Source organism: Bactrocera neohumeralis, unplaced genomic scaffold (genome assembly GCF_024586455.1).
Source record: "Bactrocera neohumeralis isolate Rockhampton unplaced genomic scaffold, APGP_CSIRO_Bneo_wtdbg2-racon-allhic-juicebox.fasta_v2 cluster10, whole genome shotgun sequence".
Classification (NCBI taxonomy): Eukaryota; Metazoa; Arthropoda; class Insecta; order Diptera; family Tephritidae; genus Bactrocera; species Bactrocera neohumeralis.
Window position 1 is genome coordinate 6,900,314 of NW_026089623.1, and position 23,195 is coordinate 6,923,508.

The 23,195-nt window shown below is 34.5% G+C and overlaps 2 protein-coding genes across 2 annotated transcripts; one reads left to right on the forward strand and one right to left on the reverse strand.

Moving 5' to 3' along the window:
* Positions 1 to 11,429: 11,429 nt before the first annotated feature.
* Positions 11,430 to 11,908, reverse strand: LOC126765107 (uncharacterized). The gene is made up of 2 exons (XM_050482724.1): positions 11,879 to 11,908; positions 11,430 to 11,821 (listed from the first exon to the last, which is right to left on the reverse strand). The coding sequence occupies exons 1-2, from the start codon at positions 11,880 to 11,882 to the stop codon at positions 11,502 to 11,504; spliced, it is 324 nt and encodes a 107-aa protein (XP_050338681.1). The 5' UTR covers positions 11,883 to 11,908; the 3' UTR covers positions 11,430 to 11,501.
* A 7,025-nt stretch (positions 11,909 to 18,933) lies between these two features.
* On the forward strand, positions 18,934 to 19,650 carry LOC126765157 (uncharacterized). The gene is made up of 2 exons (XM_050482740.1): positions 18,934 to 19,339; positions 19,388 to 19,650. Exons 1-2 carry the CDS (start codon positions 18,934 to 18,936, stop codon positions 19,648 to 19,650), a joined length of 669 nt encoding a protein of 222 aa, XP_050338697.1.
* Positions 19,651 to 23,195: the final 3,545 nt, after the last annotated feature.

The window sequence follows — 23,195 nt, forward strand, 5'->3', positions numbered from 1 at the left end:
AAATTATTAATTTAGTATTAAATATATCATTTCTTTTGCAAAATAACACCCATTTTTTGGCAACTTTTAAATCGCCGGAAAACTGAAAAAACTCGTTTTCGATCCTTTAGGTGCATAATAATTATTACAACAAGCCACTGCACATTTCATTTTAAAAAATTAATATATTTATGCTTAGAAATTTAAAAAAATACAACAGTACACTTACACTGGTTTTCTTCATTTGAACAATTTCCACACATGCTGTTCATAAAGATATGAACATGAAAGTTTTGTAACCTTAAGATAGAATTATATATACAAAATTATATTTTTGACACAATAAAACAAAAATAAAAAGTATATACAGTCCACTAAATGTCAAGTGCAATGGTAAGCAACAAAATTGTAATATGAGACTTGCTCATAAAAATGTGAAAATCATTGCACATAAAAGAAAACTCATAAATTAGAGTATACATAAAACTAATATTAAAATACAAAATATACATACTCGAAATATTAATGCACACAAGCAACAGATAAGAAAGTATCAAGCGTGTGTACGTATGTGTATAAGTGCGTTAGATGCACTAATCTAAAAAACTATAAAATATCAATGCGTTGGTATCTGAAAAATGCAATAAAAATATAATACATATTTACACATGTGTATGCACACTAAGCATACATACATATACATATGTATATACATAGTTAAGAAATTAGAATTAAGAAATGTATTGAGGGAAGAAATTTTAATAAAGAAAACCAGAGTCAAAAGTGAACTCTCACAGTACAGACTTAAGCAAAGACTGTCTTAATCTGTACATTTGGTCCTTCGAGCCGGATTGTGGTCTCAGCCAAAGAAAAAGACCTGTATGAAGGAAAATACAGGCAAGTAAGACCTGTATGAATAAAATACAGGCAATATATGTAAAAGTCCTATTACTCGTATATATGACTGTATATAGGCAGAAGAATAAGAAATTGTAAGACGGGTCCATATTCCCGCATATTCATTTCATCACATAAGCCGTTTTAGTACGAAACTAAACGCTGTGTTAAAAACTGTATTCAAAAAAAATATTCAGCGGCTGTGAATCGAGGCACAGCAAGGTCAACCGGGCGACCAAAACAATTACCTCCACCGATTTTTTTTGAAGAAAAAGTACGGTTTAGTAAAAAAAATATTAACTAAAAATGTCGAACACTGCGGACATGTTGCAACGCCAAATGGTGCTGGAAAGTGAAATTTCAGCACGGTGCGATCAAAATAAATTAGAGGATGTTAAGGTGCTATGGAGCGAATTCCACAGCAAACATGTAAACTTGGCAGGGAAAGTAGCGCCGAATCATGAGTACTTCGCCAAAAATGTGTACGAAAAATTGGGGCAGAAATGCGAAGCCGCACATAGTAGAGCTGAGGAGCTCAAAATGGAACGTGCAACCCAAGAGGCGGAGATAGGAGCAAGGGCAATAAGCCCAACAGATAAAATGATAAACTGTATAGAGCAGATAATTGAAAGAAGATCGGAAAGAATTCGATCTACAATTGCAGAGGTAAGGAATAAATAATCTTTTTTGAGTTTTAAGAATGAAATATTTCTCACTCAATGAAGGTCATTTTATTTCCCCCCACCAGAGGTAAGGAATAAATAATCTTTTTTGAGTTCAAAAGTTTGATCTTACAAATCAAACAGTTTGATTTTATAATTCAAACATTTGGTCCTTCGATCCTCTTTTTGAAAAAGAATCGAGCAAGTGCAAGTACTAGAAGCCTCTTAAAAGAAAAAGAGCATTACTTAGCCAAGTAAAAATAAATGTAAGCCGGAATAGCAAAGACTACCCGCATTTATAAAAATTACTTTTAGTAAAAATTAAAAAAAAAAAAATTTTTTAAAGCGTCCTTGTGGCTATAACAACAAGAACAGTGCAAAAAAAAAATATATATATATACAAAACCATCTATAAAGAAGTAAATATGAAGAATTTGCTAACACGACAGAAGGAGTTGGGAGATCTAGCTGCGTTGGAGGAGCAGAAAATCCTGAGCAGAAAAATAAGAAAGGCTTCACGTCTGGAATATATGGATCATATTCAGACTGTTATGAAAGAGTTTACTGCAAATCATAATAAAATAATGGCTAAGAAGAGTCAAGAAGCTGAGGAATACATTGCGAAGAACTACTTCGAGCATGTAATGCAAACAATGGAGAATTCTATTCAGAATTTAAGAATTCAAAGTACTGCCGAAGGTGTTTCAGCAGTGAGCAGCATGTGGCAAATAGAATCTACGCCACAAACTATTCAGGTCGCACCACCTGAAGCCGCGTCTGGCGTTGAAAGAAAATATCAACGTCGAGCAAAAATGCTCAAAAGCACGATGGATGAAATACGAAGAAATGCATTGGATTCTCTCGAGCAAATGAGAGAATTCAAAACCAAGCTTCAAATACAATTTGAAAATGTTGAAGAATCATATTTTGAAACTCAAAATATCAAATTAGTTGAAACAACTAAAGAATCTATTGAGGAACAAATAGATGTATTTCGTCAAGAATACAAAATCATCATCGATAGGATAACGGAGAAATTAAATAATTATAATTCACCACAAAAAATGTATTCCAATATAAAACTGCAGGAAATTAAAATTCCGATGTTTTACGGTGAAATGAAACAATGGTCGTCATTCCACGATCTTTTTAAAAGTTTGGTGCATGATTCGAAGCACTTTACAGAAGTGGAAAAGATGTTCGGATTGAAGACATCATTAGGTGGAGAAGCTGGTAGATTAATTCAACATCTACCAGTAACAGCAACAAATTATGAAGCTGCTTGGCAAATTCTCAAGGAAAGGTATGAGAATAGAAGGCTACAATTTACAGCACAAGTAGACAGACTACTTGATCAACCGACAGCAAATGGAGAAAGTGCACAAAGCATGAAGCAGCTGTTAGATACCACCAAAGAATGCATTTATGCATTTAAATGACGAACAAGCCATCATAGCTCTAATAGTGGTTCGAAAACTAGACAAAGAAAGTCTACGTTTATACGAGCAAAACGTAAAAAAAAGTAGGGATATAAAAAGCCTAGATGACGTCTTCAGTTTTCTGGAACAGCAATATCAAGCTCTAGAAGCAATACGCGACAGAAAACCAACTAAATAGAACAATCAAAAGCAGCCACAGCGAACACCTACATTTTATACAGCGGCACAAAATAATTGTGTATACTGCAAGGTTCCTGGGCATCAAATTGGTGAATGCAGAAAGTTTCAGACATTGACTACGATGAATCGAAGAAGATTCTTAACAAACAACAAGTTATGCTACATTTGCCTTGATCACGTATATGAAGGAAAATGTAATAATAAAAAGAAGTGCAATAAGTGTGAAAGAAATCATCATAATTTATTGCACTTCAATGAACTCCAAAAAGGAAAAGGAGGAAGTGAAGAAAATGTCACAAAAATATCTTCCACAATGATGACGAAACATTCGGAAATGGCGATACTCCTAGCAACAGCACAGATAAGGGTGAAGGCAGCAAATGGAGAGTATGTGACATTGCGAGCTCTAATCGATCAAGGATCCCAAAAAACTACTATTTCCGAAGAAGCATCTCAAATACTTCATTTACCAAGAAGAAGAGAAGTAACTGAACTACAAGGTTTAGGAAATACCACAGTGGGAGTGTCCAAATTTAAAATCAACATTAAAACCAAGCCGAGATTCCTAAGCAACGAGGCGTACAATGTCGAAGCACTAATTTTGCCGAAATTAGCGAGTGCTCAACCAGACAAAACGTTTAAATGGGATATAGAACAATTGAAAAACTACACTTTAGCTGATCCCAATTTCAATAAATCAGATCGAATCGATATTGTCATTGGAAGTGACATATATGCCGACATACTAGAAGAAGGTATATTTAAAAAGGATCGAATACTAGGTCAAGCTACGAAATTGGGCTGGATATTGTCGGGAGTTTTACAACAACCGAGAAAAAACAATACAATTTTAGCAGCGGTTACTACATACAACATTGGAGAAGTTTTGGGAAATAGAAGACACTACAACTCCAGCAGATACAGCAGATGATGATGAATGCCTAAGAATTTTTGAAAAAACAACAGTAAGAAATGGAAATAATCGATTTGTCGTCAATCTACCTTTTAAACAAAAAAAAGAATTAGGCGATTCTCGCAAACAAGCTATGGCGAGTTTTCTTAATCTTGAGAAAAGGTTCGCTACAAATAACGAGTTAAAACAACAATATGTGCAATTTATGAAAGAATATTCAGAAATGGGCCACATGGAAAAAGCAAGTGAAAATAAATGCGGAAAATACTATTTGCCACATCAAGCAGTGATTCGAGAAGACAGTAGAACGACTAAACTACGAGTAGTTTTCGATGCGTCTGCAAAAACTACAAATGGAAGTAGTTTAAATGACATCCTCTTCATAGGACCGAGACTTCAAAGAGATATATTTGACATTATAATCAAATGGAGACTTTGGCAATATGTATTAACTAGTGATATTGAAAAGATGTTTCGACAAATTAAAATAACAGATAGTGATCAAGATTACCAACGTATATTGTGGAGAGAAACAAAAGGAGAGAATACAAACTACAAACAGTTACATATGGGACAGCATCAGCTTCTTTTTTGGCAACGAGAACTTTACAAGAAATTGCCAAACTATGCGAGCCCCACAACTATTTGCTTTCAAACATCATTAAAAACGACTTCTACATGGACGATTTAATGACAGGAGCAGATTCAATAGATGAATGTAAGGCCATTCAGTATGAAATATCGAAACAACTACAAAAATATGGATTTCACTTAAGGAAGTGGATGTCAAACAACAGTGAAATCATAGCAACAATTCCGGTAAATAACGCGAATGAAGTAATAAAAATAGCAGAAGACGAAACAATAAAGACATTGGGTATTCAATGGGATCCTACCAAAGACATGTTTGGATTTAATATGAATCTTTCAACGCAAAAGCTGGTTACAAAAAGACAAGCTTTGTCTGATTTAGCGCGAATTTTCGACCCAATGGGATGGCTTTCACCAACAACCGTTATAGCAAAGTTATTTATACAGAAACTTTGGTTGATGAAACTCAACTGGGACGAGTTACTTGACGAGAATTTAACAAAAGAATGGCAAGAGTTTATGCAGCATATACCAGAGATAAAACGAATAAAAATTCCTAGATGGTTTGAAACTAAAAACAACTTTAAATTTGAACTACATGGATTCGCAGATGCTTCAGAGAAAGCTTATGCAGCAGTTGTATATACTAAAGTTGGATCAGTTATAACAATTGTTGCTGGTAAAACTAAAGTGAATCCAATTAAAAATAAGAAAACGTTACCAAAACTGGAACTATGCGCGGCTCACCTACTTGCTAAATTGCTGCAAAGGATAAAAACAGTCATCAACAGAGAAATGAAAATATTTGCTTGGAGCGATTCAACTATAACGTTAGCATGGATAAATAATTGCCAAAGTAAAGACAGATTTATTAGAACACGAATAGAAGAAATCAAATTACTTGTTTCCAATGCGAAATGACAACACGTTGGAACAAAGGACAATCCAGCTGATGTAGCAACCAGAGGGGTACTGGCGAACAAACTAATAGAACACGATCTATGGTGGAAGGGACCAAAATGGTTGCGAGAAGAGGAACATCATTGGCCATTAAAGAAGAAGATTATTCAAATCGATGCAACGTATGTGACAACCTCAGAGGAATTACATTTCTTGGATAAGGTAATAGTACTCAAATATTCTAGTTTAAGCAAATTAATAAGGGTAGTAGCTTATATTTTGCGATTTGTAAAAAGAATAAGAGGGAAAAAATGCCCTGAATACTTAGTTAAATCTGAAATGAAGGAAGCTGAAGAAATGTTAATAAGATATCAGCAAAAATTACAATTTAGAGAGGAAATTCAGAGTTTAGAAATTAAAAAAAAAATTAATCATAAAAGTAGCATTGCAAGCTTAAATCCAATTTTGGATAATAAGGGAATCCTTCGTGTAGGAGGTAGATTGGGTAATTCAAATCTTCAATTTAATCAAAAGCACCCAATAATATTAAATAAGTCACATTTGTCATCATTGATAATTGAAAATATTCATAAAATAACTTTACATGGAGGAAACAAGTTGATGGAATCAATGATTAGAAGGAATTACTGGATTGTTGGATTGAAGAATTCTATAAAAAAGACAATTCGAACTTGTAGTTACCGCAAAGAAGTAGCAAGTAACAATTAATGGGAAATCTTCCAGAATTCCGAGTATCTATGTCAATTCCATTTACACACGTTGGTATAGACTATGCAGGACCGATTCATATGAAATGTTCAAAAGGACGAGGACAAAAAACATTTAGAGGATATATAGCTGTATTTGTTTGTATGGCAACAAAAGCTATTCATTTAGAAACAGTAAGTGATTTAACAACCGAAGCGTTCCTAGCTGCTTTGAAAAGATTTTTTGCTAGAAGAGGTAAAAGTCAACATATATATTCGGACAATGGAACAAATTTTGTCGGAGCTTGTAGAAGATTAGACCGAGATTTTAAAATGGCAATCAAAAATAATTCAGCTGTAGCTCCCATATTAGAAGCAGATAAAATTCAATGGCATTTCGGGCCCCCGGCAGCTCCTCACTTCGGAGGAATTTGGGAGGCAGGAGTGAAGTCGGTGAAATATCATTTAAAAAGAGTGATAGGCGAAACTAAATTGACATTTGAAGAAATGATTACTTTGCTATCACAGATTGAAGCAATACTGAATTCACGACCTTTATGTGCGATAGATAGTGAAAGCGATATAGACGTTTTAACGCCTGGCCATTTTTTAATAGGATGTCCAATAATAGATTGTCCTGAAGCAATTAATGATAACCAAATAGGTTCATTAGATAGATGGAAATTAATACAAAAACTTAAAAAAGACTTTTGGAAACGATGGGAAAGCGAATATGTTGTAATGTTGCAACAACGCATGAAATGGAAAACCAAACAAGCTAATCTCGTACAAGGACAAATAGTTATTATTAAAGATGAAGAAACTCATCCAGCCAAATGGCCATTAGGAAAAATTATTGAAACTCATCCGGGAAAGGATGGAAATATAAGAGCTGTAACTCTAAAATTACAAAATGGCATACTTAAACGGCCCGTTCACAAATTATGCCCACTGGAGGTAACAAACAGCAGTAGAGCAGATGAAGCAAATCATGTGACAAGTTTGCTGACTTCGAGAATAACAAAAAATACTGCAACCTCAGAACGACCGAGTAAATCAAGCAAATTGATGATGTGGTTCTTAACGATACTCATGCTAGCAACACAAACTAAGTCATTATACATTAATGATACATCTAAATCAGGAGCTTCAGTGACTAAACTAAAAAATAATACAGCAATATATTTGGAACCGATTAGTAAAATGGACATAATAAATTCAAAATGGAATTTAATAGTCTATTACGAATTAGGTACTTATTATGATCGGATGCATAAAATACAAGAATTTATTAACAGACTTGAAAATCAATGCAAAATATTGACCTATTAAGAAGATGCCTGCATAATGATTACTGCAACTTTAAATGACAAATATAATAGTCTTAAAGCAAATAATGAATTGTTTATGAAAAAACAAAATAGAAAAAAGCGAGCACCATTCGAATTCGTTGGTTCAATTTACCATATATTATTCGGAATTATGGATGCTGATGACCGAGAAAATATGGAATCAAATATTAGAAATATTTTCGACAACCAAAAAGATATAGCAAAAATGTTTAAAAGGCAGACATCGGTAGTTGATTCTACCATAAATATATTAAAAAAGACAACAGATGAAGTTAACCGTAATTTTGAGAAAATGAATCAACAACTTAATAAATTTTATAACGAACTAATAAAAGATCAAAATGCTGAACGAATGACCTTGATGTTTCAAATATTAACCATTTCAATAGGAATAGTTATGGACGAATGTGAAGAAATCCAAACTTCAATAATTAATCTTCTAATTGACATAAATCATGGTCGCATAAATCCAAAACTATTAAAGCCTTCGCAACTTAATAAAGAAATTGAATTTATTATAAACAAACTACCACACAAATTAATACTACCTGGAAGACAATCGGGTAACGAATTAAAAGAAATTTATAAATCGATGACTGCTAAAGGTTTAATTGTTGATTCACGGCTAGTCATAAACCTAGAAATTCCCTTAATATCGTATGAACCGTCAAACGTATATAAATTAAATCCACTTCCAATAAATTACAAAGGGAATATGATTATTCCAGAAATAAAGGCAGAATATTTAATATACAAGTTTGATTTGAATCAATATTCATTTATAAACCAAGTAGATCTAGATAAATGTTCTACTAACTCAGAGAATCATTACCAATGTCCTGGAAATTTAGCTTGGAAATCAGCGACGGATAATTCATGTGAAGTAGCAGCTATAAAACAATTAGAAAATGAAGCATGTGATTTCAAACCTTCTACAAATGAAAACGTTTGGATAAAATTATCTTCTCAAAATCGGTGGCTTTACAAATTATTTAGCAAAGCAATGATATATCTAGAATGTGATAATAATCAACAAATGCATATAGAAATCCCTAGTCAAGGCATTATGACAATAAGAGAAGGATGCACAGTCCGGCATGAAGGAGTAACTGTAACAGCATCTCATCACATACAATCTGAAATTAAAAAAGAATTGCTCTCCTCTTCTTGGGTTAAAGATATTGAAGATATTCCAGAACTACAAATAAAACCTTTTGATTCAACATTAATAAACAATACCAAAGATATCGTACATCTTAAACAACAAATAGAACTCCTCAAAACAGAAAATATAAAATTAAAAGGTATAAATTTTCATCACGTAAGTGGTCACGTTTCGCTAACATTAGTTTTGATAATAGCATTAATCATTACTATTTTATATATAAGATCCAAATGTGTAACGAGAACTGTGACTGTTCCATTTGAACTTCCAGTTAGACATAATTAAAAAATATTAATAATAAAACATAATATACAAGTAAAGTTAAGATACAACTTTGGCCCCTGGCAGAATGTTCATAAAGATATGAACATGAAAGTTTTGTAACCTTAAGATAGAATTATATATACAAAATTATATTTTTGACACAACTACATTAATACATAAAAATATACATGTAAACAATAAATTAAATAAAAAGTATATACAGTCCACTAAATGTCAAGTGCAATGGTAAGCAACAAAATTGTAATATGAGACTTGCTCATAAAAATGTGAAAATCATTGCACATAAAAGAAAACTCATAAATTAGAGTATACATAAAACTAATATTAAAATACAAAATATACATACTCGAAATATTGATGCACACAAGCAACAGATAAGAAAGTATCAAGCGTGTGTACGTATGTGTATAAGTGCGTTAGATGCATTAATCTAAAAAACTATAAAATATCAATGCGTTGGTATCTGAAAAATGCAATAAAAATATAATACATATTTACACATGTGTATGCACACTAAGCATACATACATATACATATGTATATACATAGTTAAGAAATTAGAATTAAGAAATGTATTGAGGGAAGAAATTTTAATAAAGAAAACCAGAGTCAAAAGTGAACTCTCACAGTACAGACTTAAGCAAAGACTGTCTTAATCTGTACACAAGCTACTCTATTTATTGTGGATGTGCCTAAAACTAATTATATACATATTTTCTCGCAACAATATTCTAAACATTCCACTGAAATTTTTCCTGCAAAGACGAATGAATTAATATTATTTTGGGAATTTCAAAAAGTGTTTACTTTTCGGTTTACAATTTGTATGCATTTCTATGCTTGTTCTTCTCAACGCAAAACTGTTACGTCACGAAATTGTTGAACAATGTATTTGTTTTTGTGAGAATTTTCAAGAGCTAAACCGAAAAAAACTAACTGTAAACTAGTGTCGTAATCTTGTATTCTATCATTCTTGTATGACACTACTGAATGAGCGCAACAGAGATGTATGTCACATGTATACGTACGTGTGAGGGGAAAAGTGGTTAGAATCTTCACGTGGCCTATGGCAATCTAACCACTTTTTCACTACTTTTGTACCTACTTGTTTTTTAACCGCTCGTGGCTGGCAGAGCATTGACACGTTTTCATCTGTTCACCAACACTTTCACATATTCTGGAATTTTCAATTGAATCGGAGAATACGTAAGTAAGATAGCGAACAACTATCGCCATTCTAAACGTATTGTACTATTAACTTGCTAGAATAACGGGGCATCTCCAAGAATGATAGAAACAAGATTGCGAAATGACGAGTTCAAATTTTGTTCGTTCTGCGCATCTACGTCACGGTTGACCAACGTACAATCCGCTGATTTTCAGTTGTTTGTTTTTCTTTGCAATAAAAAGCAATTTAACATCAATATAAGTGAATATTAATAAAAGATATCAATCTAAGTGAATATTTTATAGTGAACATTTACCTACATATTCATTTAAATGTATTTTAATTGTATTATTTAATTTTGTCTCTTGGCTGTGTTTGTTTCAACCATATACATTTATGCAAATAAAAAGATTGAATATTTTGTGACCAAGTATCAATTTATTGTCTTATTTAATTTTCTGTTTTTGCTATACATATGTTTAATTAAGTTTTTATTTAAGGAACGAATCCTAAAATACATTCTAGCTCTGAAAACCAATTCTTTTACTTTCGAGCTACAATTTACAAAATTACTTAAATCTAAGTACTTATGGGCGTAATTTGTACACATATGCAAATCAGTACCATTTACATCGTCAAATACTGCTTGCAAGGCTCTCATATGCTCCATCAACATATCTGTTGGTTTTAAGAGTCCTCCTTCAGAAAGGTGATCCACCCAAGTATAAGACGAACAATTTTCTGAATTGGCACAAATTTCGGGGTTGCCTTTAACGAGTTTGTGGCAGATGTACCCTGCCAAATTCTCAAGTCCGTCGTTGTTGAGAATCTCCAAGTCATCATTTTTTTCAATTGGGTCAGTGGAATTTGGATCAGCTGACACACGTTGAAAAATATTACCTGCAAAAATATAATAAACATACATACATGCGTATAAATAAATGGAATAAATTGTTAGTTAAGATTATTATTATAATAAGGATAAGAAACAGTGCAAAAACTTAGTTTGTATGTTAGTACATATTTGCATCTGTTAACATCAATACATTTTTATATAAGAATTTTTTCTGTGGTTCTAGGTTTATAATATAATTTATAATACTTTTTAAAATTGTGGCACTTACCTGGCCGTTGGTGAAAATGCAGCTAAGTTTTTGCTCAAAATATTTCTGTGGATTTTCGAGGTTTTAATGGAAATCCTATGGTGTTTATTTTCTGCTGACTTCTCGTTTTTGCACTTATTCAAAGTTCTAACAACACTATTCAGCCTTTGTCTAAAAAGAATAAGAAATACACAAACTTATGTAAAAAAAATACTTCATCAATATCAATTTGGACTAACATTTCTGTTTCCAAACGCAGTACTTTCTCGTCTTTCTCATCGATGACATCCTCTCCTGCAGTTTGAGGTGCTTCTCCAACCTCGTCTTCATGAATTACTTCAACAGGGGCGGTATTCTTCAACATTGTTGTTAACAACTCTGTTTTTAAACCTTTTTGCCGTTCATTAGCCTCTGCAGGAGCAGTGGTTAACGTGGGAAAAGCGCTAGGCAGTAACTTAGTTGGATTCCGCGAACTTAAACCTGCAAGAGTGTTTGGTTATAAAAGTAAAATTATTGTAATCAAAATGCTTTAATTACCCATTTCAAACTGCAAGTTGCATTAATTTTGTCCGTACGACGACAAACATTATCCATTGTTTTACTACTGCTTTATCTTTACGGAAATAGAAAAATCCCCATTTCGTAGCACAATTTTTACCATTATTATTATTATAGCCGAACACTGGGCATCGCATTTTAAAAAATATAAAATTTCACAATTAATGCAACACTTGAAAACACAATCGAATTCACTTTCAAAAGCGCGAGCGAATAATAAGTCAACCGTGACGTTAGCAAGAACAGCTGACTGAAAGCAAACATTCGCATTGCGTAATCTCTTTCTCGATAGGATAGTTAGTATAACTGTCAAATCTATTGCTATTGCCATTGCCAAATCTGAGTGTGGGCATTTGTTATCATAACATAATCATTTGCGAAAAGGCGTCGGGTAGGTACGTTCAAGCTGATGTAGCGTATGTTCTGAGCTCTTGAAAAATTTATTTTATGATTTGCGAAAAGGCGTTGGGTAGATAGGTTCGAGCTGATGTACGGCATGTTTAAAGCTCTTGAATTGTTTAAAGTTGTATATAGATGGAAAATAAAAACGGAGAAATATACTTTTTTTTCTACAAATGTATTTCTTGTAAAATAAGATTTTATATTTTCGGACTATGGTAATTATAGCATACATTTTTATACCAATTAAAATAATAAATTTATAATGAGCAATGATATTTTGATTTATGCATGTATAAGTTTATTAAATTTAAGACTTCGCTCATTCCTGTTGAATTCTAAATACAACTCTGAAAACCAATCCTGTACTCTTATACTATACATATGTACATAACTTGTCTATGTACTATAAAACAGTACATTAGATCATACGATTATGGTAAAACGTCAGTCTGAATAAATGCGTTAATAATGTCGGTCACGAGTTTTTCTTTCTCTACGCGAAAACTGTTACAAAGGTTATGGGCCCAGATAGATATGGGTTTCAAGCTTTCGGTTCGTAAGAATATTTAAGTTACGATAATTCGGCGTCAAAAGCAATAAACGCGGTAAAATGGCTAATGCTATAGCTAGCGTCGAAAAATTGAGTTGCGACAATTATGCCACTTGGAGCATCCAAATGAAAAGCCTTCTCATCACTCTGGATTTGTGGAGCGCTGTCGCGGAAAAGTGTTCAGAAGCGGAATCAGAAAAGACAGCCAGGCTTCTGTGCGACAGGAAGGCACTTGCGACCATAACGTTGAGCGTAAAGCCAAGCGAACTCATCCATATAAAAAACTGCATTACAGCTAAAAGTGCTTGGGGTATGTTGAGCGCTATCTACAAGGCAGACACAGCATGCAGAAAAGTAAATTTATTTAAAAAATCAATTCGGTTCCAATTCAAAACCAGTGAGAAATTTTCGGTTCAACTAAAGGAATTCCGCTGCTTCGTTGATGACTTAAGAGAAGTAAGTTTAGAGATGGAAGATGATTTCTTGTCCATTCTATTACTTTGTTCATTACCCGACGAATTGGAGAATTTTGTGGTGGCAATGGAAAGTAGGGACGTATTGCCAAAATTGGACAATCTCATTGCTAAGATTTTGGAAGAGGAGCAAAGGCACGGTGAAAAGTGCAATAGCGGAGAAACAGTTTTCTTAGCAAATGATATAAGGCGACACACTGTAAATAGAAAAAGAGTCAACAGCAGCAGCAAAGGCACAAGCAGCAGAGTCAACATCAGCAGTAGCAGTGGTACAGGTATGGGCAGCGAGTTCAGCGTCGGTAGCAGCAAAAGTGCTGACAGCTATAGTGATAATAGAACGAAAATGAAGGAAAAAGGAAGAGCTAACGAAAGTTGAATTTACAGTAATAAAAACAACAACATACAACAATCAGTGCTTTGTTGCGGGTAACAACGCGCTAGTAGATGACAAAGCTTGGTCACTATTTGAGAAGGAGAGAAATTTAAACGTCATTTGGATTACCGACAGCGGCGCAACGTCTCATATGTGAAATAATGCAAAATTTTTTAGTTCTCTTGCTCGTGATAAACATAAAATTATTTTAGCATCAGGTGACTATATTTATGCACAAGGGACAGGAACAGTTGTTTTGAGGACAAAATACACAAGAATACATTTAAGAGACGTATGGTGCGTTCCAAATCTACATTCCAATTTCTTTTCAATCGGTAAAGCCGCTGAAAGTGGAAACGTAATTAAATTTGAAGAAAATAGTGCTTTGATACAAAATACATTAAAATGGGAAAGACAAGTTTAACTGCTAATTAGAAAACGGAAAAGAAACGCGGATAGTGTTAATGCGATTAGTGAATGCGCAAGTAATTGGCACAGGCGGTTCGGTCATCTTTACATAAACGATATAAACAAATTATAAAAAATGAAAATGGTGAATGGTTTAAACATTAAAATTCCGAAAATCCTTGACTGCTTGACATGTGCGGTGTGTAAAATTCACAGTGTTCCCTATGCCAACTATAGCAATGTTTATTCGAAAAATGTTTTAGACTTAGTACAGACAGATACACCCCAATGGGTGTGAGTTCGGTTGGCGGTGCATTGTATTTTATTTCATTTATAGACGATTATTCGAGGCATATGGTGGTTTATTTTTTGAAAAGAAAATCGGATGCATTCGACATGTTTAAACTTTTTGCTGCGACCGCGGAGAAGCAGACGGGCCTCAAAATTAAAACATTAGGTAGTGATAATGGAAAGGAATTTATTAATACCCAATTTAAGACATTTTTAAATGAAAATGGCATTCGGCATCAAACTGCTGTACCATACAGCCCTCAACAAAATGGTGTGGCCGAAAGAGCCAATAGAACATTAGTTGAAATATCGCGTTGTTTATTAAATTCGTTAAATTTGCCCCAATCGTTATGGGCGGAAGCCGTCAACACAGCAGTGTATATTAGAAATAGGTGTCCAACATTAGGTGCGGTTACACCGTACGAGAAATGGCACGACCGAAAGCCGTCAGTTTCACATTTACGTACGTTTGGTTACGATGCCGTGGTTCTATAAAAGGGTCCGAAACCACGCGGTAGTGAATTTTTGCCTAAAGGTGTAAAGCTTAAATTCGTAGGTTATCAAGCAGCTAGAAAGGATACCGACTTATTAATTTACAGACAAATCAAATCACAATCGCGCGTGATGTAAACTTTTTTGAAAAGCCTTTTGAATCACATAAAAAGAATAATGATGGAGATGAAGAACCATTTCTTGTTGAAATAAATGAACAAACAACTAACGAAAGAACAACTCAAGCAAATAGCAAGAATTTAGAAAACGAGAATTATGAGCAAGATGGGCGAAATGAGCCAGAAAGCGAGTCTGAGTCCGACTATGAAGAGGTTGCTGTAGGTAACAATAAGAGAAAGCGAGGAAAACCTAAATTCGTACGTTCAGGTGGAGTAGGTAGGCCGAAGAAAGTTTATTGTACAGGCCCTTCTCCGGAGATGCTAAGTTCTATTGTTGAAAATCCTGGCAATGTTACCGAGGCACTAAATTCAAAAGAAGCAGATAGCTGGAAAGCGGAAAGGCTGTTCGCAGAAGTATAACGTCGATTATTGCGAAACAATTGCACCAGTGGTCCGCCATTCCACAATTCGGTTAATATTGGCATTGGCAGCAAGGCATAAGTTGTTGGTGGTTGACATTGACATCGTTGCGGCCTATCTAAACGGTGATTTGGAGGAGACGGTGTATATGTGTCAACCTCCAATGGTTCAAGATGCAAGCAATCCAAACAAGGTATGCAAGCTTAAAAAAGCTTTGTACGGTCTGAAGCAAGCCGGTCGTGAGTGGAACAAAAAAGTAACACAAATACTACTAGAATCAGGTTTTAAAAGGTGCAAATCAGACCCATCGGTATATATACGACGTTGTAATACCAAGGTGAGCATCATCGGTCTATACGTAGACGATATGATTTAGGCTTGCTCAAACAAAGAAGAAATGCAGAACATAATAGAAGTTTTAAATCAGAATATTGAGGCGGTCGATCGCGGTCCAATATCTTTTTATTTGGGTATGGAAGTAGAGCGCGATGGTGACCGTGGTGATCTAACGACACATCAAACACGATATGCTACGGAACTTATACGGCAGTGGGGCATGACAGATTGCAAACCAGCGGCAACTCCATGGGCTCCAGGGACGATACTTTGTGAAAAACATTGTGGCAATCTGGAGACAAAAGCGTACCAAAGCTTAATTGGTGGGCTTATGTACCTGGCTATAATCTCTCGCCCGGATATTCCGCATGTGGTATCAAAGTTGTCTCAGTATAACTCGCATCCGCATAAAGAGCATATGCAAGCTGCTAAATACGTGCTTCGATATCTGAAGAAAGCTCCAAATGGTAAACTGAAATTTTCTGCTAATTTTAAAAATTTTGTATGTTTCACAGACGCAGCATGCAGAAAAGTAAATTTATTTAAAAAATCAATTCGGTTCCAATTCAAAACCAGTGAGAAATTTTCGGTTCAACTAAAGGAATTCCGCTGCTTCGTTGATGACTTAAGAGAAGTAAGTTTAGAGATGGAAGATGATTTCTTGTCCATTCTATTACTTTGTTCATTACCCGACGAATTGGAGAATTTTGTGGTGGCAATGGAAAGTAGGGACGTATTGCCAAAATTGGACAATCTCATTGCTAAGATTTTGGAAGAGGAGCAAAGGCACGGTGAAAAGTGCAATAGCGGAGAAACAGTTTTCTTAGCAAATGATATAAGGCGACACACTGTAAATAGAAAAAGAGTCAACAGCAGCAGCAAAGGCACAAGCAGCAGAGTCAACATCAGCAGTAGCAGTGGTACAGGTATGGGCAGCGAGTTCAGCGTCGGTAGCAGCAAAAGTGCTGACAGCTATAGTGATAATAGAACGAAAATGAAGGAAAAAGGAAGAGCTAACGAAAGTTGAATTTACAGTAATAAAAACAACAACATACAACAATCAGTGCTTTGTTGCGGGTAACAACGCGCTAGTAGATGACAAAGCTTGGTCACTATTTGAGAAGGAGAGAAATTTAAACGGCATTTGGATTACCGACAGCGGCGCAACGTCTCATATGTGAAATAATGCAAAATTTTTTAGTTCTCTTGCTCGTGATAAACATAAAATTATTTTAGCATCAGGTGACTATATTTATGCACAAGGGACAGGAACAGTTGTTTTGAGGACAAAATACACAAGAATACATTTAAGAGACGTATGGTGCGTTCCAAATCTACATTCCAATTTCTTTTCAATCGGTAAAGCCGCTGAAAGTGGAAACGTAATTAAATTTGAAGAAAATAGTGCTTTGATACAAAATACATTAAAATGGGAAAGACAAGTTTAACTGCTAATTAGAAAACGGCATGTATATTGCTAACATAAAAAGAAACGCGGATAGTGTTAATGCGATTAGTGAATGCGCAAGTAATTGGCACAGGCGGTTCGGTCATCTTTACATAAACGATATAAACAAATTATAAAAAATGAAAATGGTGAATGGTTTAAACATTAAAATTCCGAAAATCCTTGACTGCTTGACATGTGCGGTGTGTAAAATTCACAGTGTTCCCTATGCCAACTATAGCAATGTTTATTCGAAAAATGTTTTAGACTTAGTACAGACAGATACACCCCAATGGGTGTGAGTTCGGTTGGCGGTGCATTGTATTTTATTTCATTTATAGACGATTATTCGAGGCATATGGTGGTTTATTTTTTAAAAAGAAAATCGGATGCATTCGACATGTTTAAACTTTTTGCTGCGACCGCGGAGAAGCAGACGGGCCTCAAAATTAAAACATTAGGTAGTGATAATGGAAAGGAATTTATTAATACCCAATTTAAGACATTTTTAAATGAAAATGGCATTCGGCATCAAACTGCTGTACCATACAGCCCTCAACAAAATGGTGTGGCCGAAAGAGCCAATAGAACATTAGTTGAAATATCGCGTTGTTTATTAAATTCGTTAAATTTGCCCCAATCGTTATGGGCGGAAGCCGTCAACACAGCAGTGTATATTAGAAATAGGTGTCCAACATTAGGTGCGGTTACACCGTACGAGAAATGGCACGACCGAAAGCCGTCAGTTTCACATTTACGTACGTTTGGTTACGATGCCGTGGTTCTATAAAAGGGTCCGAAACCACGCGGTAGTGAATTTTTGCCTAAAGGTGTAAAGCTTAAATTCGTAGGTTATCAAGCAGCTAGAAAGGATACCGACTTATTAATTTACAGACAAATCAAATCACAATCGCGCGTGATGTAATTTTTTTTGAAAAGCCTTTTGAATCACATAAAAAGAATAATGATGGAGATGAAGAACCATTTCTTGTTGAAATAAATGAACAAACAACTAACGAAAGAACAACTCAAGCAAATAGCAAGAATTTAGAAAACGAGAATTATGAGCAAGATGGGCGAAATGAGCCAGAAAGCGAGTCTGAGTCCGACTATGAAGAGGTTGCTGTAGGTAACAATAAGAGAAAGCGAGGAAAACCTAAATTCGTACGTTCAGGTGGAGTAGGTAGGCCGAAGAAAGTTTATTGTACAGGCCCTTCTCCGGAGATGCTAAGTTCTATTGTTGAAAATCCTGGCAATGTTACCGAGGCACTAAATTCAAAAGAAGCAGATAGCTGGAAAGCGGAAAGGCTGTTCGCAGAAGTATAACGTCGATTATTGCGAAACAATTGCACCAGTGGTCCGCCATTCCACAATTCGGTTAATATTGGCATTGGCAGCAAGGCATAAGTTGTTGGTGGTTGACATTGACATCGTTGCGGCCTATCTAAACGGTGATTTGGAGGAGACGGTGTATATGTGTCAACCTCCAATGGTTCAAGATGCAAGCAATCCAAACAAGGTATGCAAGCTTAAAAAAGCTTTGTACGGTCTGAAGCAAGCCGGTCGTGAGTGGAACAAAAAAGTAACACAAATACTACTAGAATCAGGTTTTAAAAGGTGCAAATCAAACCCATCGGTATATATACGACGTTGTAATACCAAGGTGAGCATCATCGGTCTATACGTAGACGATATGATTTAGGCTTGCTCAAACAAAGAAGAAATGCAGAACATAATAGAAGTTTTAAATCAGAATATTGAGGCGGTCGATCGCGGTCCAATATCTTTTTATTTGGGTATGGAAGTAGAGCGCGATGGTGACCGTGGTGATCTAACGACACATCAAACACGATATGCTACGGAACTTATACGGCAGTGGGGCATGACAGATTGCAAACCAGCGGCAACTCCATGGGCTCCAGGGACGATACTTTGTGAAAAACATTGTGGCAATCTGGAGACAAAAGCGTACCAAAGCTTAATTGGTGGGCTTATGTACCTGGCTATAATCTCTCGCCCGGATATTCCGCATGTGGTATCAAAGTTGTCTCAGTATAACTCGCATCCGCATAACGAGCATATGCAAGCTGCTAAATACGTGCTTCGATATCTGAAGAAAGCTCCAAATGGTAAACTGAAATTTTCTGCTAATTTTAAAAATTTTGTATGTTTCACAGACGCAGACTGGGGTAGCGATAGTATAGACAGAAAATCGTACACAGGTTATTTCGTTACGATGGCTGGTGGAGCTATAGCTTGGGAGTCAAGAAAGCAGTCTGTGGTTGCGTTAAGCTCAATGAAAGCAGAGTACATCGCATTGTGTCAAGGTGCAAAAGAGACAGTTTTTCTACGTGGTATGCTCTGTGCGCTGGGTTACACGGACTATACAAAAGGTTATATACGGTTTTATGCCACAACCAAAGTGCGCAGTTTATGGTGAAAAACCCGATGGTGCAGAAGCGAAGCAATCACATCGACATTCGGTATCACTACATCCGTGAGAAATACGATGTTGGGCAAATAGAAGTAAAGTAGATTCCAACAAATGAGAATGCAGCAGATATACTCACCAAGGCGTTGGGAAAGCAGAAACATATTTATAATTGCGAATTGATGAACATTAATATATAATTTTGAATTTTTAATACTTTGGCTTGGTTTGAAGGGGCGTTTGTTGAATTCTGAATACAACTCTGAAAATCAATCTATATTGTACTCTACATATGTACATAACTTGTCTATGCACTATAAAACAGTACATTAGATCATACGATTATGGTAAAACGTCAATCTGAATAAATGCCTTAATAATATCGGTCACGAGTTTTTCTTTCTCTGCGCCATTTTACATAATTTTTGTGTTGATTAACAATATTGATTAAGAGTGTTGCTTAAATATGCAAACGGGGGTACAAACCACCTTTATGATCGCCAAAGAAAACGCCAGCTTATTTAAAATGAACAATCGTTTTAATTTAATGTTTATTTAATATACAAATGTCTTTTATACAAGTTAATGGTTTTTAAAGTTATTAAAAAATGCGGATGCCGACGTTAACCGAATTGGGTGCCCAAAGAATTTTTACGCGCAGGCTCGTCGTCGTATCACGTTAGTATCGACTTGACCTAGCGCACAGGATCGATGTACCACGAAGTAAATAAGCGGAAGCTGGTGTTGACGTGACTCAACGTGGAAATATCAGAAACAAATGTTGAATGCTAATGCAGGACTGATCCGATTTAATGTGCGAGAGTTAATTGCGGCGCGAGATCGGTGAAGAAAAAAACGTATGTGGATGTGCGAACTGTAGGTAACGAAGTGAAGTGCTTTCCCGTTGTCCATCCTTTTTTTTTGAGTGGGTTGGTGTATAGATGTGTTGAATTGTGCTGTAGTGTCATCAGCTGTGGTGAATTGCACTGTAGCATTAGGATGCGCCTGTTCTAACGGGTAGAGTGGGTGGATGCCTAACTCATTTAAACAAATATTAAACTAAATATTAATTTTTTGCAAAAATGTTATTTTAAAAACGTACTTTATTTTCATAATATAACACAACCGTCTTAATACTCGCTCTACTAAATTTAATACTACGGAAATGAAAACGCCGTCGATATATGTGTAAATGGGATATGTTGCCTCTTCGAAATTTTCATAGATATGAAAACTGCGCTGTCAAAATGCTAAAGTGACAGCTTATCGCTTTCAATATATGGCATATACAATAAATGTTTGCCGGTCGAGATCCCCTGTAAGAAAGACGAATACCCAATTTCTCAAGAAGAAGAAAAAACGAAAAGCGCAGTTTATTTTGGATCACAGTATATACATATATACTAATACCAGAATTTTGTAACCAGTCTCTAGTCTCTATTTGAGACATTTTGAGGTAAAGTCTCAATTTGTGACTAGTTACTATTCATTAAACAGTCTCTAGCGTTAGTCTCAAAATATTGCTTCAAATTTGAGAACTGATAGTTATCAGGTCACAAAACTAAAAACAACTATTTTCTGTCATTGTGAATATACGTAATAGAGATCATCATAGATATTAATCGATTGCCGTTTTTTATATATTGTTAGCAACTCAAACACGAAAAGGTTAAAAATAATTCAATTTTACATAAATTTCGTAAATAATATGAAACAAAGTCAAAATATGTTTTTTTATTTTTATTGATAATTATGTTTTCGACTATGTTATAGAAAATTTAATATTTGTTATTGACATAATACTTTCATTCAAGAGTAAAAACATCTCTGAATTATGAAATGTAATAGATTTTGTGACTGTCACTTACAGAATAGCAAAATCGTCTCAAGTCTCAAAAATTACTTTAATAGCGGGATTCTGTAACCAGTCTCTAGTCTCTATTTGAGACATTTTGAGGCAAAGTCTCAATTTGAGACTAGTTACTATTCACTAAACAGTCTCTAGCGTTAGTCTCAAAATATTGAGACCTGGTAGTTAGCAGGTCACAAAACTAAAAAGAACTCTTGTCTGCCATTTTGAATATACTGAATAGAGATCATCATAGATATTAATCGATTGTCGTTTCTTTATATTTTGTAAGCAACTCAAACACGAAAACGTTCAAAATAAACCAATTTTACATAAATTTCGTAAATATTATGAAACAAAATCAACATATATTTTTATTTTCATTGATAATTATGTTTTTTGACTATGTTATAGAAAATTTAATATTTGTTATCGACATATTTATTTTCATTCAAGTGTAAAAACATCTCTGAATAATGAAATGTAATAGATTTTGTGACTGTCACTTACAGAATAGCAATATCATCTCAAGTCTCAAAAATTGTCTCTAACTTAAAATCTCAAATTTAGAGACTTGAGACTGTCTCAAGTTACAGAATCGCACGGTAAATCTCAAATTAAGGCGCTTGAGACTGTATCACAGTACAGAATCGCTCGGTAAGTTTTGGATTTTAAAGAGATAAGTTCGTTACTTGATAATTTCATATTTTATAATTAATTTCTGTTATATACATATACTTATATAATTAATTTATTTTATAAATAGAAAACGGAAAAGCTGAAGAAGGAGAAAAAGGTAAACATTGTGATTTGTATGATGTCTGTATAATTAAAACTTTTAAAATTAAAAAAAGCATTTGGAGCATTTGTATAATGCAAATATCATATTACGAATTACAAACTGCGCACTTAATCAGATCCAAATTTGTAGGTGACAGACGGCAGCTATGCGAGTTTGAAACTCTCATAAACAGCTCATTGTCCTTTTTATAATATTTTCAATGAAAATTGATAGAAGATAAACATTACAGTTGTTAGCCGACGAAACCATTTTTTATTACAAAAACATATCAACACATTATTTTTAAAACTGCATCATAACATAGAAGTTTTATTAATATTATATTGAGAATTTGATAAACAGCTGTCAGGGTTGCTTGTATTTCATTCACAATAGATGAAAATTGGCCATTTTTAACAATGTTGCTAACGAAAATCTCACAAACTCCCTAAAATTTTGAGAGTTATTTTGGGATTCAGTAACGGAGTTAGCTGTGGTAACTCCTGAATTAATCCCGAAAAATGCAATTAATCTGGTTTAACGCTGCCGTCTGTCAATGCTATAAGTTTTATATTATTAACTTTATTTTAAAGAAATGCAGTTAAGTAATGTATATTTAATTCAGAAAGTTGTGTTTTAGATTGTACATTAGTGTGAAATATAAAATGTGTGCGTTATATATACATACGTCGGCAAAAGAAAAAAAAATTAAATATAAATTGAAACGAATTGTGCGGTTACAATTATAATTGGGTCGACTTTAGAATACCGTCCCAAGATTTCGGGAATTAAACGGTAATGGTCGGATAGAGGAGGTTTTCCAGATCAATATTGCAATCCTTTAGTTGATGTTAAATAAATGTAATTGAACTATAAGTTTAATACTAAATTTACCGTGCGATTCTGTACTGTGATACTGTCTCA